Source organism: Equus quagga, chromosome 14 (genome assembly GCF_021613505.1).
Source record: "Equus quagga isolate Etosha38 chromosome 14, UCLA_HA_Equagga_1.0, whole genome shotgun sequence".
NCBI lineage: Eukaryota > Metazoa > Chordata > Mammalia > Perissodactyla > Equidae > Equus > Equus quagga.
In genome coordinates, this window is record NC_060280.1 from 84,862,970 (window position 1) to 84,880,758 (window position 17,789).

At 61.6% G+C, this 17,789-nt stretch overlaps 1 protein-coding gene across 5 annotated transcripts in view; it reads right to left on the bottom strand.

The window, feature by feature from the left end:
- Positions 1-17,789, bottom strand: part of NFIX (nuclear factor I X) — a 91,626-nt gene that overhangs the window by 17,968 nt on the left and 55,869 nt on the right. For all 5 annotated transcript variants that reach the window (XM_046684851.1, XM_046684849.1, XM_046684850.1 and 2 more), the window contains exons 3-6: positions 3,632-3,694; positions 3,239-3,313; positions 2,776-2,896; positions 1,597-1,733 (exon numbers count right to left, since the gene is read on the bottom strand). In XM_046684851.1, the coding sequence (XP_046540807.1) occupies positions 1,597-1,733; positions 2,776-2,896; positions 3,239-3,313; positions 3,632-3,694 (396 nt within the window). The remainder of the gene's footprint in view (positions 1-1,596; positions 1,734-2,775; positions 2,897-3,238; positions 3,314-3,631; positions 3,695-17,789) is intronic.

Sequence of the window (17,789 nt, forward strand, 5' to 3'; positions counted from 1 at the left end):
CTGGAGGAAAAGAAGGGAAAGCAAGGCAGCTGGGGGTGCTACAGAAGGATGTGGGGGGCCGTGCGCGGCAGGACTGCTGGAAGGAGGGGAAGTGACGGGCACTCAAGCAGAGCTCAGAAAGGAGAGAGCAGGAGCTGGAGAAGGGTGGGCTCCCTGGGAACCAGGTCTGGGCAGGGGCCTGGGGGCCTACGCCCCAGGACACAGCCGTGGACAGGGTGTCAAGGCACACGAGTCCTTGAGGAAGCAGTTGCTGAACTAAGGCCCTGGCTGGGGAGTCTGCAGGGCCTTCTCAAGCCCTTTTCTCTCGGCCTCCCAAGGTTCCCCTAGGGAAGCATCTGGGCCTGGCTGCCGAGGTGCCCGCTCGCCATGCAGAGACCCTGGGAGGGGCACCGCAGAGGCAGCCTCGCTGGCTAGACCCACTCCGTCAGCCCAAGGCCTGGAGGAAAGCCCTCCCCACCTCCTCCCAGGCAGCGGAGAGCAGAAGCCAGAGCCCGTGGAAAGGAAAGCAGCAGCATCTCCCTGCACTCCAGCCCAGCTTCTCCAAGCCCTGGCCCTGCCCATCCACGTGGCCCTTCCCAGGAGGGCACATCAGGAAAACACCAGGCAAAGTGCCACTCAGTCAGACCCTCATCTTCTTGCGTCGGAGAGCAAAGCCCCTGTCCCCAGCCTGACCAGGGTAGACCCATGCACGCCTCACACACACGAGTCTGCACTTCCTGGCCCCAAGACACCCGCACCTCCAGGACACACACAGGTTGCACACCAGTGTGTCAGGCCAAAGTACCCTGCAGCCAGTCTCCTCACGCACGTGTGAGCACACACGCACATCTACAGGCCTGCTCCCTCTGTGACACCTGGGCTCTCTGCGTCTGCCCACACCTCCTGTCAAGACTGGAGGTGAAGGTGGGTGGGTTTCCCTGGAGGGAACGGTCAGAAGGGACTGGGAGGAGAGCACAGGCTGACTCCCTGCTGGCAAAGGGCTCTGTGCAGCCTTTACTAGGCTCTGCTCCTCTCTGTGCAGCTGGGCCCTTCCGACCAGCAGCTCTCTTCTCCAGATGCGTCTGTCCCCACCCTGGGCTGTGTGCCGCAAGGTCCACAGACATTTTTGGTTGGTGCACCTGGTTTGGTGGTTGGTGGGGGTGCTACTGGCACCTGGTGAGTGGAGGCCAGGGCTGCTGCTCAACACCCTACAGTGTGCAGGCCGCCCCCCACCCCAGAGAAGGACATGGCCCTGCATGTCCACAGCACCCAGACTGAGAAACTGCTTCAAACCATGACGACCACAGGGCCAGGGCCACCTCTCTACAGAAACACCGAGAGAAGGAGGCCAAGGAGCCTCTGAAGGGAAGGGCACCAGAGGCCCAGGGCCAGGCCTCCGCTCTCCACCCGCCACGCCCCTGGGCTCTGCTGCCCACTCCGTGACAGCCCCCTCCTTGCCTCTGCTCCCCGCTCCAGCCTGATCTGCCCTCCTCTGGAAGATGAGGAGGCAAGAAGACAGTGCGGAGGAACTAGTGGGAGGCTCGCCAGCAGATGGGGGGGCCGGGGGCAGAAGCGGCCCGGCCGCCCTGCGCTGGGCAGGCCCTGCGGCGCCCATACCTGCATCCACATCGTTGGGCCACCCACTGGACTGGCTGCTGCCAGCTGCTGGGGAGCGGCCTGTCCCGGGATAGAAGACGTCGTCGACAGGGCTCTCCATCTCGCTGTCATCGATAGACTTGGGACGCTTGGTGGTGCTGGGGAAGGAGGAGAGGAGTCAGGCAGGCCGAGGGTGGGCACCTCGTGTGGGGAGTGGACGCTAGTGACAGCAGCACTACTGGGCACTGACTGTGTGCCCACCCCCAGCCAGCCCTACAGCGCCCCAGCCAGCCTGCCTCCCCTCCTCCTCTCCTGATACCCTCATCCCCCACCCCAGCTACCCTGTCAAAGAAGGGAGTGGAACCCTCATCTGCTTCTATTTCCCATCAGCCCCCAGGGTCAGGGCAAGGTGAGTGAGGGACTTGCCAGGGACAAAAATGCCAGGGGATGCCACAAAACTCAACGTCAAAGTATTATGTTATTTTATATTAAGATATTATAAATATGAAAATATAATATTTTAATGCAATATTTTAACAAATCAAAGTGAACGCCAAAAACCTCACAATGAGCCAAACATCCAAGTTCTTTTAAAAAGGCCAGGATCCTCTCTTGCCCTGCACACCCGGCCCCAACCAGGCCCTACTGCTCCCAAACCTCTCACCACGTTCCCACCCGCCTTGGCCCTCCTCCACTCCAGCCCCGGGACAGCCTCCCACTGGCAGGCACCCTGCCCACGCACGCTGCTACTGGAGGTTACTTTCTGGAACATACCTCCACAGCATCTCCTGCTTAAAACCCTTCAGTGGGTTTTGAGTCTAACCACCTTCCTCTGGCCTCCAAAGCCCCCTGTGGGCCCTGTCGGCCTGCCCAGCCCCAGCTGGGAGAGAGGCCACTCTCTCTACCTGGTGTGTCCACCCCACACCCGTACCAGCCCCTGTATGGCTGGGTTCAAATGTCACGTCCCCGAGAGAGGGCTCCTCAGATTCCCATGGAAGCACCTTCCAGGCAGAGCTGGGCCTCGCTCCAGCCGATGTCCCCAGGGCCGAGTGCGAGCAGGAGCTCAGAGTGAGGAGCACGGCAGGCCCAGGCTGCTCTGGGCCGGCGCCTCAACCAGGGCCAACCTTCTGAAGCACCCAGGCTGCGGGGAACAGCACCTGAGATGCCTGAGGGCAGAGGGCAGGCTGGTGCCGGGCTTACCTGGTGGAAGGAGGGGAGGTGATGGACCGCCGCCCCAGGGTCACCTGGTTTATGTTGTAGTAGCTGGGGCTCTCCAGGTCCGCCAGCGAGAAGTTGGGCCCTGATGCTGTTGCAACAGGAGCTGAGGAGAAGCGACAGGGTGATGAGGTTGGAGAGGTGCGGAGGAAGGCCGGCGGGCCCTTCTGTGGCCTGTGAGCAGCCCCCAGGAGCCCCGAGGCAAGCTCCCTGTGAAGGCTACTGAGGGAACCTCCTGCCTTGCTTGTGATTGTCACCCTCCAGAGCAGTGGAGCGGAGAGATGGGGTTCTCTGGACCCCACCAAGCCAGTGCCCATGGGCAGCGAGCGTCCCAGGAAATGCTGTCTGCCCCCCGCCAAGACCTCATCAGCAGGGGGCACATGGGGTCCCAGGCACCCCCCCAAGCTGTGCTGGGCTCTGCCCCAGCCCAGAGAAAGGCCTCACTTACTCTGTGATACTCTCACCAGCTCCGTCACGTTCCAGACCCCAGAAGTCACAAAACAGTCCTGGAAAGTTAAGTGCCCTGCAGAGGGAAAGGACAAGGGAGGGAGTGAGGCAAGGCCAGGAGCTCTCCCCAGCCCAGCTTGGACTTGTTCCCTCCAAAGCTCCCATCCCAGCCACAGGCTGACCCTGGAGAGGGACCCTTGTCACATGGAAGAGGGGATGTCCCGAAGGTGAGGCCCTCCCCTCAGGACAGCAGCTGACGGTGAGTGGAGGGATAGCTGAGTGAGGGAGAAGAACCCAGGGAGGCCAGGTGGGCCAGGGCATGGAAGGGCAGAGGAGGACGTGGGGCAGGGCAGCCCCGGAGGCTGGGCACAGGCCAGTGGGCGGGGGCACTGACCGTTGGGCAGTGGTTTGATGTCCGCATCTCCTTGCTGGTTTGAACTATCTGATTGTCCGGATTCTGCAGAAGACACAAAGAAGGGAATGGGTCAAGACCAAAGTACCCCACCAACGCCAGCCAAGCAGCTGCCCCCCAGCCCTGCAAACACTTTCACCGCCATCCCCCAGAGCCCAGGGAGACAGCCAGGGGGAAGGAAGTACTGGTGACGCTGGGGTTGGATCCTGCTCTGTGGCAGGGCGTCCTGGGCACTGTGGGGTGCTGGGCAGCATCCTTGGCTCCACCCACTAGGTGCCAGTAGCACCCCACTTGTGGCAACCAAGACTGTCTACAAACACTGCTCAATGTGCCCTGGGAGCAAAGTCACCTACGGGTGAACAACACTGGCTGAGAGTCGGGCAAGGAAGGAGAGAAGCCAGCGACCATCTCTGCATGGCTGGGACGGACCCAAGGGTCCCCATCCACCAACCGGCTCGAGCTCCCCGAGGAGCAGCCCCTTCCTCCTCTCCCTTCATTAATTAGAGCCGGTCCTGTCTGCGGTGCCGCCCCCACCTCACCTTTATGCTCACAGGCAGTGCCTGGCAACACGGAGGGGGGAGCTTTGCCCTGACGCCGTCGCCCGCTCTGTGCCAGCCTGTCTGGGCTGTCTAATGCCCCAGTGCCACAGCTGCTCAGAGGGAGCCCCAAGACAAGGGCCCATTGTGTGATGGGAGCTCACAGAGGGCTGGGGGCAGGGTGGAGTGTGTGTGTGAATATTTTGCTGAGCTTGGGAAAGCCCCCCGCCCCGCCCCCCAGGCCCTCCAAGCTTTGTGTGCCAGGGGCACAACGGGGACCTCCAGAATGCCTGCTCGGGCACGACAGCTGGCGAGAGGGTGGCAGAGGGGGCCGGGGCAGGGTGTGGGGCAGGGGGAAGGAGGCATTTAGGAAAGAATCAGCTGCTCGTAGGGGAACAACATGGGGGTGGCATCAGAAACTCGTGCCACAGTAGTGGCCAGGGCTTGGCCCCACTCTTTGGAGCAACCCTAGCTCCCGGAGCTCGACCCCCACCTGAAGTCAGCCTGCAGCCTGGGAGTCTGCCCCGTACTGGCCTCACAGTCAAGCCGCTCACAGTGGGGAGTAACCAGAAAGGAAGTTCCTAAAGGACTCCGAAGGCCCAAGAGATTGCGGCGGGGTGCCCTGTGGCCGCTCGGGAGGAATGGAGGGCAGAACAGAAGCCCCCACCACGGCTCCGATCGAGTGCCTGGCTGCCTGCCCAATGTGGCCAGTGGGAAAGGACAGGCTGCCCCCAGGACAGCATCAGGCCTCACTTCCGCCATCCTTTACCTTGTTCGATTTTTTTTAAGTGCAAACAGTAATAATAAATCTTCTCCAATTTAAGAAGACAGAGGTTTACAGGGAGCCCTTGGGTTTGCAGTGCGTCCTTCCACACCTCCCTTTGCGCTCGAGCCTCGCCGGTCTAGGGGTGGTTAACCCCACCACGGCCCCCTCTTTGCTAGTGGCACTCTGCTCTGGAGAGAACCCACAGGACCTTATTCCATGCTCCCGGGAGAGTGATCTCTGTCCCACGGTGTCTCACGTGTGTGTGTGTATTTTCCTGCTGCTCCTCAGGGACACCCTTTCCCTCTTCGTAAGCCAGGAAGGGCAGAGCCGCAGGACCAGCGTATGGAGGCCATCAAGGAGCACACACTCCAAGCTCTGCTGCTCAGAGGACCCACCTATCCTGGGACCAACTCAGTCCCCACCGAGCCCTCCAGGCCTGCGCCAGGGGAGTGAGGGGAGATGGAGAAGGCCCTGGAACCCACCCGATGGGAGTGGTCCTGGCCCTCTGAAAGGGGCCAGGTGGAGCAGGAAAGCCACGCACATGCGCGCACTCAGCCCAGGGACAGAAAGAGAGAGAACCCGACAAAGAGATGGAGGTTGGCCAGCGACTGAGGCAGAGACAAATGGGGCTCCAGGAGAGCACGACAGACAGGAAATCCTTCTAAACCAGGACACTGCCCCGAAACATTACTGCTGTTATCACCATTAGCTCCACGTAAGGGAGCAAGCGGGAGCGAGGATCCGGTGCCGACAGACCCGCTGCCACGCGCCTCTGGGCTGCTTCGGGCGCTGCTGGCAGCCATTTTAGCCCTTGGCAGCCATCTTACGGCTGGCGGCCCCACAATGCCACCACCACGGCCCCCAGCACGCTCAGCTCAGTTCCAGGACAAAAGGCAGAGAGACTAGAAATCTGGCCCGGGGCTCGGAGGCAGAAGAGGCAGCCTGCGGCAGGGGCAGCCGCAGCCAGGGCCCACCGTCCTGATCAGCAGCACCCCTGCATCCCCCTGGCCAGCACCAAGTGGAAGGGGCTGGGAGAGCCGAGGTGGGGTGCACCATGCTTCGCTAAAGGAGGCCAAGGCCCCCATGGGCCGTCCCCAGGTGCAAGGGCTCACCTAGTTTGGCGAGAGTGGACCCCCCCCCCACCAAGGCAACGGGGTCCTCAGGACAGTAAGGGACATGATGGGGACAGGCGCTTGTCCTCCCAGCCAGCTCAGGGCACACTGTGGACAAATGGGGGAAGGAGGCTGCTGGGCCCATGGTGGACAGGCTTCCCTCCAGAGGCGGCGCAGCCAGGCCACCTCTCTTACATGGTGGGCTCTCTGGGAAGCTGTGCCCTGAGGTCAGGCCCTCTTCTGGCCAGCCCCAGAGGTCAGGAGCTGCACCCAAGGCTGGCATGCCAGGGAGCACACAGCACCCTGCACCTCGACCCCCTCCTCTCTCTGGCTCCCCGGGGAAGAGGACAACCCTAGGCCTCAGGACAGGCAGGAGGAAGGCCCCTTTCTGACACCCTCCCCAGGCCCCGCCTCGTGGCTGCTTGGCTTTTATCTGGCAGAACAGGCTTATCGGAACCCCCAGCTGAGCAAACACACAAATCCACGGTTAGTGAGAGAGAACCCTCTGCCTGAACTCTTTATCTCCTGTTCGCAGGCCCCACGCTGCCCCTGCCAACAGCACAGGCGGAGACCTGACTGCGGCACGGGGGGCTCCTCTTTCCGAAGCCCCCCTTCTCCCCTCGCCCCTGCCCAGCACCGGTGGCACTCCCCTGGCAGTCCCTGCAGGGCGGGCGTGCATGAGTGAGCTCCTGCCACACAGGAGCCCCCCTTCAGGGTCTGCTTTCTCACTGGGGACAATGGGACAGCTGGTGGCCTGTGGGCCAGTGGAGGGGTATGGTGTTGGCTGGCACAAGGCGGGCAGGTGCCCAGCTCCATCTTTTATCCTATCTTGCCTGGCCCGTGCCCCCGAGGCTGTCACTCTGATTCCCCAGCCTTCTGGGGTCACGTCCCCTGGCAGCCTTTCCGGCCTTGGCCTTCTCTCTAGCCTGGTTGCCAGAGCAGTGGGGACCCTAAAGTGCATACCTCCAGTTCAAGGCCACCTTGACTGGGGCTGGCAAAGGAACCCAGACCCCCTACCTGCACTTCTCTTCAGTGACTACAGCTGCCTTCACTTCCTGGAGAGACTGGAGATGGGACAGAGTGGCCAGGGGCACCACTACCTCTCCAAGGCCCGAGGCAGCTCCGTTTTCCTCCGTCTTGCTGCTGGGGATCAGAGCACCTTCCATGCTCTCAGCTTCCTCCCCCGCCCACTGCCCATCAAATGCAGCCTCCCCAAGATTGAGTGCAGCCACTGCCCAGCGACGGATGCCCTGGGCGGGCAGGCATTGGGGCCCTGCCCCTGGGTCAGGTTTGGGGATGGGGAGGATTCTGGAGCCCACAGCTTGTTCTGGACGCTGCTGGGCAGGCTGGCTCATAGGCACCCAGGAGCATGCTGTGCTGACCGGCCACCTCTCAGAACCTGGGCCACTCACGCGAATCACACCTCTGAGGCAGAGGCCTTGCCTGCCAGGGGCCTCAGGGCTCTGGCCACTGCGGAGGCTTCTGGAAGGGAGGCTTAGGCAGGAGCAGGTGACAAACCTGGGTTCTGTCGTGGCGTGGGCCTGAGTGGGCTCTGCAGAGCGAGGCTCTGAAATGGGATTTGGCTTCTGGGTCCGGGGCTGCCCCCCACTCACCCACACATGTCCTCAGTCACCCTGCTGCGTCAACGGCCTGTGGACCAGAGGCTCGTGCAGCACCCAGCCCTGGGTGAGGCTCAGCGGCCAACCGCTGCGTGGGCCCCTCTCCTCCACAGGTCCCTCCCTCTCCTGGGACAGCCACAAAGCCCCCCTAATACCGCCTTTCTCCACCCCCTCCCCCTTCTCAGCCCTTGAGGCCCCCTGCTTCCTTTATTCAGCTCTTTGCCTTTCCCTCTGGAATCCCATTTCTGGTCTCATTTTGCTCTGTCTTGGCTCCGTGCCCCCTCTCTGTCCTCCCTTCTCCTTCACTTTCCCTCTCTCCGGCCCCCTTTCCTCTCTGGATCCTGTCTGCATGTGTGTGCATGTGTGCACGCACACGTGTGCATGTTTCCAAGAGGACTCTGCCTCTTCATCGGAGCCTCCCGGAGCCGCCCAGCGTGCACGTGAACCCTGAGTGACGGCATGTTTTATATATAGCCACACATATATTTCCAGTCACAGACAGGGAGGTATTTATGGCTCCCGCTAGGTGAGGGAGGAATTCCTGCTCGCTGCAGCCAACGCTCGGCCTCGGCTGGCACCTGAAGCAAGCTCTCTGTGAAAGGGGCCACATGTAACTTGCTGGCCGGCTGCCCCCACGCACATCACCCGTCAAGCAAGTTCTTGGGGGCTGAGGGGGCATGTAGACTCGGCCTGACCACACCCACACTTGCATACCCGGGTACATGTGTACACTCAGGCGAGCACACTCAGACATGTGCACACGCTTGGAGAGGCTCCCAGCCCCTTCCTGCTGTCCCACAAAGGTGGAGTGAGAGGGTGCGTGAAGAACTGTGGTCCCACTGTGCATAGCATGTTTGGTGCTAAGCACCAGGCGGGCCAGAGAGGACCATCCAGCCCCCCAGGATGGCTGGCCTTGGGGGCTGGGGCAGCAGCCCTTGGGGCGCGCTTGCCTCCCCGGGTTCTCCCAAGGCTGGAGGTTCGAGAAGCAAGCGGGGAGGGAGCATGCTCTCTTCGGGGTGCCATCCCTTCAGGAGCCGATCCCAGCCTCCCCTGCGTGGTACCCCCTTCCCTCCCTCTCTCCCAGCTCCTCTGTGATTCCTGAGTGTCCAGGGCACGGGAAACCCAATCTCAAGGGGAGCCAGAGGCCCCGCCTGCAGCAATCAGAGCCGGAGAATGTAACTATTGTGCCTCTTGAAACCTAAGTCCGAGAATCTGAGACACCCTGAGGAGGGGAGTAGCGGACAGATGGGGGGCTAGGGAAACGGGGCACAGAGGGATTCTCCCGGTCTCGGCAAACAGAAGACTCAAGGAGGAGGAAGTCCTCAGACCCGGGGCAGCCATAGGGCAGAGAGGGGTGGGGCTCAGCCCCGGCCAGGCCCAGGGGTTTCTAGGATCTTCCCTTCCTTCTCTCCACTCCCCACTCCACTCCCACAAGCCAGTGTGCACACGCACAGGCCCCAGAGCCATCCTGAGGTTTCTCCCTCCACTGCCATCTCTAGATCCCCACATGTTTGGAGACAGGAGCCTGACCAGGAAGCACAGCCCTGAGCTGTGGGTGGGGGTGCAGGCAAGGGCAGGGTGGGGAGACATGTCACCCCCCATCACCCTCACCTCTCCTTTCCTCCCTCCCCCTCCATTCATGGATCCAAAGGGGCTCCAGCCTTTGACTGGAGTTGCCTGCGCAGGGGCAGAGGGGATGAGTGACAGGGAAGAGGAGCAGGCTCAGGCACCCTCAGCGCACACGTACTCTAGACCTGCTCTGGCTGCCCCTGGGGCCTGGGCTCAAGGAAGGCCATCAAGGGGGGGAGGGCGGGGACAGCAGATCAGGCCACAGGAACCCAGCAGGCCAGGGCCAGCATCTGGATGGGACATTCCACTCTTGGTCCCTGACCATGGCAGGGCTACCTTCTCCACCTCAACCCACCCCACCTCCATGGGTGCTGTCTGTGATCCCCCAAGCGAGGCCAGGTCTGGCTCCTGCCGGGCTCATCGCCAGGCAGTGAGGCTGTGGGAAGGGAGAAGGCAAGTCCCTGGGCTCATCTGCTACCCAGGAGAGCAGCAGAGTGGGCTCCAATGGCTGGGCTCTGGAAAGCAGCCCTGAGGCCTCCAGGGTGCCCCCACAGTGTGAGCTGCTCAGCGCTCTCTGCCCCACATTTGCCAGGAGCAGCTTTCTTAGTACTGCCCCCAGCCCAGGGAGAACTAGAGATGGGGCCTGGGCACCAAAGTCCTGGGAAAATGGGTACCCACTTGCTCATTCCCATGGGATGACAGACAGTGCCCATCAAAGAAGAGAGGAGGAGGGGCAGATCCTGGGGCAGAGCAGAGCACGCAGCAGGTGGATGGAGGGAAAGAGCCCAGCCTGTCAGCTACCTCTCCAAGCCCAGCCCAGTAGTCAATGCATGAGACTCCCACCCACAGCAGCTCTGGGAGATGCTGGTGGGCCTGCAGGCTCCTCCTGGGTCTGCCCTTTGTGGGGACCCAGACCCAACCCCAAGCACCTCAGACCTCAGCTCTCCATGACTGTCTATGGAGTCAGTGAGCAGACCCAGGGCCTGGCAGTAACACCATCCGGGATGTTCCAGAGGTAAGGCCCATCAGAGCAGAATTCCCATCAGAGAGGGACTGAAGGCGCAGCAGGGGCTACTGAAGGAGGCAAAGGGAGGGACCTGCAGGGACACAGAGGGAGGCAGGAGCCTTCTGCTCTAGGCCTGACCAGGGAGGCGTCCTTGGTCTGGACAGCACGCCCACTCAAGGCAGGTACAATGATGCACTACCACTGAGGACACCCCGCCCTGGGTGGGGGGGGCCTCCCTTCAGCACCAAGGGGCAAAGGGGGCACACCAAGGGCAAGGGGAGATAGAGGTGGGCAGCCAGGAACAGCAGACATGGCTCCGTCTGAGGTCATGCCCATGCTCCAGAATCTCAGCCAAGTTCTGGAATGCTTCCTGGGCTGTCAGAGGCAGACCCTGCCCGCCCCCTCAGGAGAGGACTACAGGAGGAAACAGGTTAAGGTGTTTATTAGCCCAGGGCCCGGCTCACAGTCCTGCCTTCCGCCGGGATCGCCAGTTCCCTTCACCTCCACTGGCTGAAATCCTACTCCTCCTTCCGGGCTCAGCTCAAATGCCACCTTGGCGGGGACCCTGTGGCTAACCCTCAGCTCCCCTCCCACAGGAGCTTATACTCTTTGTGACACATTAAGTATGCCCTATATTACGGTTTTTTGGTGTCTGACCCCAAAGACCATGGCCAGTGAGCCAAGGGGCTCCCTTGGGGCCTGGCCCGTTACCATCTGCAAAGAGGGGTAGAGAAGTTCCTCTGGAAATAAAGCCACAGCCCAGCCGCCTTCCACAGATGCATCCCTCCACTGTCCGAGGACGCAGTACATGGTGTCCGGAGGCCACCACACTGGAAACAGTGGGGAGGCAGGGAAAGGGAAGGCCAGGAGATGGGCAAGGCCAAGAGGGAAGGGGGAGAAAATGCCTGTGCTCCTGGATTCGGAGGGTGCCGGGCCCAAGGCCCTGCCCATCCTAGTCCAGCCCTGGAGATACAAGAGCTGAGGACACCAGGAGCATAGGCGTTGCCCCATGGGCGGCTGGACGCCTCTCCTGGCAGCATCGGCTGGTGCCACGACTCAGCCAGCAGCTGGAGCCAGCATTTCCAAGAGAGCCTGGGGCTAGGAGTCATGTGATGGTGGGGTCCAGAAAAGTTGCCCCCAGCCCCTGAAGCTTCTGTTCCCCCCCAACCTGATAGAAACTGACAGTAGAGAATGCCCCCCGCACCCCGCACGCCAAGAAAAGACGCAGGCCCTGAGGAGGGGGTACCCACATTCAGGTTAGGGGCCTGCGGAGCTGCGCCCCCACCCCCACCGGCTATTTTCAGCGCTGCCCTTTCTGGCCCTTTGAGCTGCGGAGGCCAGGCCTGGCCAGACAACCGCCCCCACCCCCAGCTGCTTTTAGGACTATTAATAGCGTCCCCACCTCCCATCGCCAGGCTATCACCCTCCTCCCACCCCCAAATACACTTGCCCTTGGTCTAATTATTTGTAAAGGGACAGAGTCCTCCGGGCACCAATGCCAACCCAGCCGAGAAGGCGGAGGCAGAGGCTTTGCAGGCCGCTTGACGGACATGTCTGGGACATGCGGGAGTTTGGGGGAAGGAGGGAAGGAGGCAGTGAACCCCAGAGCAAGAGAATGACAAAAAGACAAGGTTAAAACCAAAAGAGAAAGAGAGGGAGGGGCCAAGATAGCAAGTCAGGCCAAAGCAAAGTGGTTCAAAGAAAGAAGCCTGCGATAGAAAGCAGCAGAGCGGGAGAAGGGTCCAAGAGAGGCAGGGAAAGGGGGAGAGAGAAAGCAGAGGAGGAAATGACTCCTTTGGGAAAAAAAAAAAAGCCAGAAGTGGGGAGAAAACTTTCCTGAAAATACTCAGGAGCGGCTTCGTGAGCACAACCGCCTGGGCTGCATCCAGCTGCCAGCATCCGTCCGGAAGGTGGTTAGCAGGTGAGGGGCTGGGGAGACCCCAGGCCCCTCCACGCCCAGCCTTGCAATGTTGCAATGTTCTGGGGAAGGGAGGGGAGGCAGAGGACGGGGAGGAGGTGCAGAGAAGGAACAAGTGACCAGGAGAAGAGAGTGGCGAGGTGAGTCCCCACAGAGAGGAAACTCAGCCCTGGGCAGGGGAAGGCCCCCACGGTCGGGGTCTCCTCACCTGCGGAAAGCGGGCCAGCGGACAGCAGGGGTGCAGGAGCATGAGGGCCCCCCAGCCTCCTCGTGCTCTATCTTTCTGGCCGTGAGTGCAGTCCTGCCCCACCTGCCTCCTGCTGCCCCCTTTCCTTGGGAGAATCTGTCCAGGAACCCCAGGAGCCTGGGGGAAAGGGGAGCAGGCCGAGGCCACCTGACTCTCAACCTCAGGTGCCTGACTTCCTAGCCTCCTAAGGGACAGCACCTGGCACCCAGGCTGGTGGGCCTAAAGGAGCCTCGTCTGCTGGGGACTTGCCTTGTGGGGGGATACGAACTCCAGCTCATGGAAGAACAAATAGAAACACACGCCATCCTCCAATGTCTGAGTGGAGAATTTCTGCTGGAGGCTGGAAGCTGAGCAGCGCTTCCTCCAAATCCCGTCCGCGCTGGGACCCTCAGGCTGGGCCAGGGCAGGGAGGGAGAGACTCTGGCTCCGGACAGCTCAAGAGCCCCAAGGACCTGGCCATCAGGCCTCTCAGGCCAGAGGTTCTTGGCCAGGAGCGCCCCTCCAGACCTTGAGCCCCTTGAGGTCAGGTCCTGTCTGTGTTTTGTTCACTACTGCATCCTGGAGGTGCGGTTGGAGTGGACAATACTCTGAAGAGACACTTCTAGGTCCTTCACCCTTCAACCGTGGCTACACTGAGCACTCGGGGACAGAGGCGGCCGCTAGCTGGCACCTTCCCCTTGCCGAGGAGAGAACATCTCTCCTGGAGGCCCAGCCCTTGACACTCACACTCAGGGAACTGACATGGAAACGCAGCACCACTAATCCTCCTGCAAAGCACAGCTGGGCCCACATCCCAGGGCGGGACTGACCAGTGGAAGGAGCCGGAGCCTCCCCGGAAAAGGCAGGGCAGGGCAGGGGAGCCCTCTCGCAGGCCTGCTTCTCTCCCCACCCTGGAGGACTTAAGGCAGCCCATGTCCAGAGCAGTGCAGAGGAATTTGGGCCTTTGACTCCAAATCTCCAACTCAGAGCCCTCCGGCCCACACTGGGCTGAAGGGGTAGGCAGGAAGGCGGCCTCCTGAGGGGCTGAGACAGCTCTGGGTGCTGGAAGGGGCCCTGGGCCTGGAAACAGAGCCTGGGGTCCAAATCCTAGACCTGCTGCTATGAGATGCACAGCATGTCTCCCAGGCCTCCTCTCCTCCCTGTGCAGCACAAGCCAGGCTTGCCTCGGACGGCGTGGTGAGACACCAGCGGGAATTCTTACAGAGGAGGAGATGAGCTGGTTTATACACCACAAAGCACCCAGCATACATAAGGAAGGCACAGACAGTGCAAGGGAGCAGAGGAGGAGCGGAGGGGCATCTTCCAGAAGCCTGGACCAGGACAGAGTATAGGGGCTGGCACCTGGTAGGAGGCAGCTCCCCAGACGCACGGCTAGGACAGTCCAGGCTGCTGAGGGGACAAAACGACACACATCGCCCAGGCTGGCAGGCGCCACGGAACCCACTCACCACACCGTGAAGACCGAAAGGGGCTCCCGGGCGGCGCCGCCGCACTCCCGCCCTCCGCAGCTAGGTGGCGCAGCGAGTTAAGGCTGGCGGCCGCGGCAGACCTGCGCCGCCGGGGCTCCTGGGCCCCGGGTGCCCTCCGCACACCCGCGAGGCCGAGCACGAGGAGGAGGACCCGGCTGGGCCCAGGCCACTCGGACGCTGGGTTGTGCTGCCCGAGGCAGCGTTTGTCGGTGCTGCCGCTGCCAAGCACATCCCGTGACGTGACGTGAGGGTCGAGCTTCCCATCCTCATTGATTAGGAACAGCTTGCGGCGCGGGGGCCGGATGGAAGGGGGCCGGGGAACCGGCGAGCAAGGGGGGGCTGCCAGGAGCATGGCTGGCGGGGTAACCCAATGAGCCTGGGCCCACCCTGCGCGGCCCCACCACGGCTCTGAGTCCCTGCCTGCTCGCCCGGAGCGGGGCTGCCCTGGATGGGGGCGAGTCTGTGGCCGCCTGACCCCAGGAGTGTTCCTGACCAGCCCAAGATGCCCCCACCTTTTGGAAGCACAGACCTGCTTCTGCGCTTGATAAACGCTTGAGAAGGGATATTTCCCTATTTTTTCACCTCTCTCAAAAAGTGAAAAATGGAGACTAGAAAGTCAGAGATCAGGACCCAAAGAGAGAGAAAAGCGGAGAAAAGTCAGGAAAGAAAAAAACCCCACCAGCGCTCCTCGCCGTGGTGGCAGCAGTGGGGCAGGCGCACCCTCCCGGGCAGGCGGGAAAAAGGCCCCTTTGTTCAGTGCGGAGGTTAGCCGAGGTGAGGCCCCCCCCCCCTCCCCCATGACCCTGGGCAGTGCAGATCCCTTCTCAGGGCTCCGGACTGGACCTGGCCGCTTCTCCGGCCCCCTGTCCTTCTCCCAATCCTCCTGTCAGCTGGTGGAGGGGAGGACTGCTCCCTGCCCGCTCTGTACCCAAGCACCAAGGGTCACACAAGCGAGGCTGGGCTGGCTTGGACTCCTCCGAAAGGCCCCCTGGCTGCCAGTGCTGCCAGTCATTAGCAGCTTGCTCAGGCTGCTCTGAGGCTGTGGGGTTTGGGGGGCCGATTCTGCATGCAGCAGGCTCCCAACAAAGCCATGGCCAGAGAGGCATGTGCTAGGAAATGGTGCCCCAAGAGGCACAGGCTGGCTGACCACGCCCCTGATGCCCACAGTGAGGCCCCGGGTGTCTCCTACACCCATTCCAGATGCAGGCCCTTTCCAACGACCTCGGGCTCTGGGCTAGGGGTGGCTCATGCAGGGCTGCCTCAAAGTGAGGGCTGGGCTCTGGTGCTGGGGTCCCCCTCAGATGAGACGTAGGGCCTGAGCTCACTTCTGCTCCCCAAGGAGGGCCAGGGTAGGGTCGTAAAGGGGGGCTGAGAACACGCCCACCCCCAGAGCCTGCCATAGCAGAGACCAAAGAGGGGGTGGGAGGAGACACTGAAAAGAATCCCCTTTGCTCTGCAGCACACCCCATCCCCCACCCTGCTCAGGTAAGGGAGGAGACCTGAGGGATGGCAGTCCCCCAGCACTGTATGCCCTCCACAGGGACCCCACCCCATCCATTAGGACTCCTGACCACTCCTGCAGGGGTGCAGGCCCCAGAGCCCTCACACCTTTCACGCAGAGCTTGGTAGCTTTACATTTGGCCAAGAAGTGCGTCCCTGCTTCCAACCACCTTCCAACCCCAGGCACCCTCCGGCTCCCACCCCATGCATGAACAGCAGAAAACCTGGAATACGGGCTTGGCCTGGACAACTCTACTCCAGACAGCCCCTTGTCCTCCTGCTGAGGAGCACCTGCTCCTCAGGAAGCCCAGCCTCTTGCCAGCAGTAGCAGAAAGTGAGGCGGTGAGGGAAGGGAGGAGGAGGCCTCTGGCCTGGGAAGTGGGGGAAGGGGAGAGGGGAGAGGAGCAGCAGCAGCTGGAACCGCAGGGAGCCTGAAGCGTCCTGTCCTGCAGCTCAGATACACAGTGTCCTGCCAAACCCCAGGCCTTTAATTCAATTAGGCGCGGGACAGACTTCCTAGATTTTTGTGTGTATGTGAGTGCATGTGAAAACCCTGATGTGTGTGAATTTGGAAGGTGTAAGCGTGTGTGCATGCATGCATGCACATGTGTGGATGTGATGTGTGAATCCTGATGGTGGAGGAGGAAGATGAGAGGATGCAAATGTTGCAGGCGAGGACAGAGGTGGGACAGGATGGCTCGGGGGGAGAGCGGGTACCTAAATCTCCTTAGAGGGCAAAACTCCAGGCCAGGGTCTCAACCCCTGCCCCATGGACCATTCTCCGTGGTGGGGCCATCCTGTGCACTGTAGGATACAAGCATCTCCGGCTTCCACCCACTAGATGCCAGTAGCATCACACCCCCTCAGTTGTGACAACCAAAAATGTGTCTGCCGTTGCCAAACGTCCCCTGAGGGCAGAATCAGCCCTAGTGGGACCCACTGCTCTGAGGCATCAGATGAAAACCGCAGCTCATGTATTCACTCCCAGCGCCTCGCCTCCCCCCTCCCACTCTGGGCTTTAATCCCAGTGTGCCTGGCTTCCCGAGTGTCTCGGGTCTGGCTCTTTTTTCTCAGATACTCTCCCCACCTTACCCATCTGGCCAGAGGAGGCAGTGAGCAGTTTTACAAAGCAGCACAGTGCTGGTAAGAGTCGGTCCCCTTGGTTGGGGAAGTGAAAGCTCAGACACTTTTAAAGTCTTGAGCCTGAGGTCATGCCCTGGGCCAGACAGGAGTCTGAGCTCTACATTGCCGGGGGTGGAGCCCACAGGAAAGGCGGGGACTTGCCTGGGGACAGACCCTCAGGAAGGTGCCCCGCTCAGCCCTGGAGGCCAGCAGAAGCCCCTGTACAACCCTCTGGCCATTCGACGCCCCCCTCTCTTGCTTGGGTGTCCCCAGCTCAGCCCAACACAGGCCATCCCCCATCCCCTGATCCTGGGGTCACCTGTAACTGTCCTGGCAGGGCAGGGGGACCCAGTTCCAGCAGCCTTCTTCCCTCAGGCTCAGGGAGCTTGCCTTTCTCCCTGGCCCTCCGGAGTCCTGAACAGCCCCCTTCTGGGAGCACAGCCAAAAAGATGGGAGAAGGATGTTTATAAGCTGTTAAAAGGGAAAAGGAAAAAAGTGGGAGGTGGGGCAGAGAGGCCCAGGCCTCCAGGTTAGCGTGGACTGGGGCCGCCGCGTTGGGGAGGGAGGGAGGCTGCCTTCCCCGGGGAGCCCAACATCTAGCTAACCGGGTGAGGTGGCGCCCCCTGCCCTGCGCCGCTGGACCACAACCAAACCTAACAGTGTGGAAATTCAGGGGCCTCTTGCCCCACAGTGGCCTGCCAAATGACAGTTTCCTGACACTCATCCTGACCCACAGGACTCTGAGACACTACTGGTTTTGCCTTGTCCCCCCTGCTCAGCCGGAGGAGGGCAGAACCTGGGAAGGGCACAGGGCACTGGGGAGCCGAGGCTGGGGGTGTGGCAACAGGAGCGGGCTCGGCGGGAGCGAAAGCCGAGTCCCCAGCTCGTAGGGCTCGGCACACAGCTAATGGGAGGCTGGCAGCGGCAAATTGTTGTTTACTTTTAATTAAGTAAACAATGTCGGCTTTCCGCCTCCTCCCCTGCCATCCCAGCCAGTAATTTGAGGGATGACAATGGGGTTGTTTCCTTCCTCCTGCCTTCTTCCCTCCCTCCAAGCACTCCTGCTTGCTCCCCGCTCTGCACAGCCACAGCAACACGCCAGTGCCTGGGTGAGGCCCCACGTTGGGGGGTGGGGCAAGAAGGTCCAGGCTGACCTGTGCCTGCTGGGCCCAGCGAGCTGCAAGTTCCACCTCTGGGGATGCAGTTCCACTGTCAGTTTCACCCACGGTGGCAAGGACAGCCTTGGCCTGAGAATCTCTAAGCACTGAAGATGGGG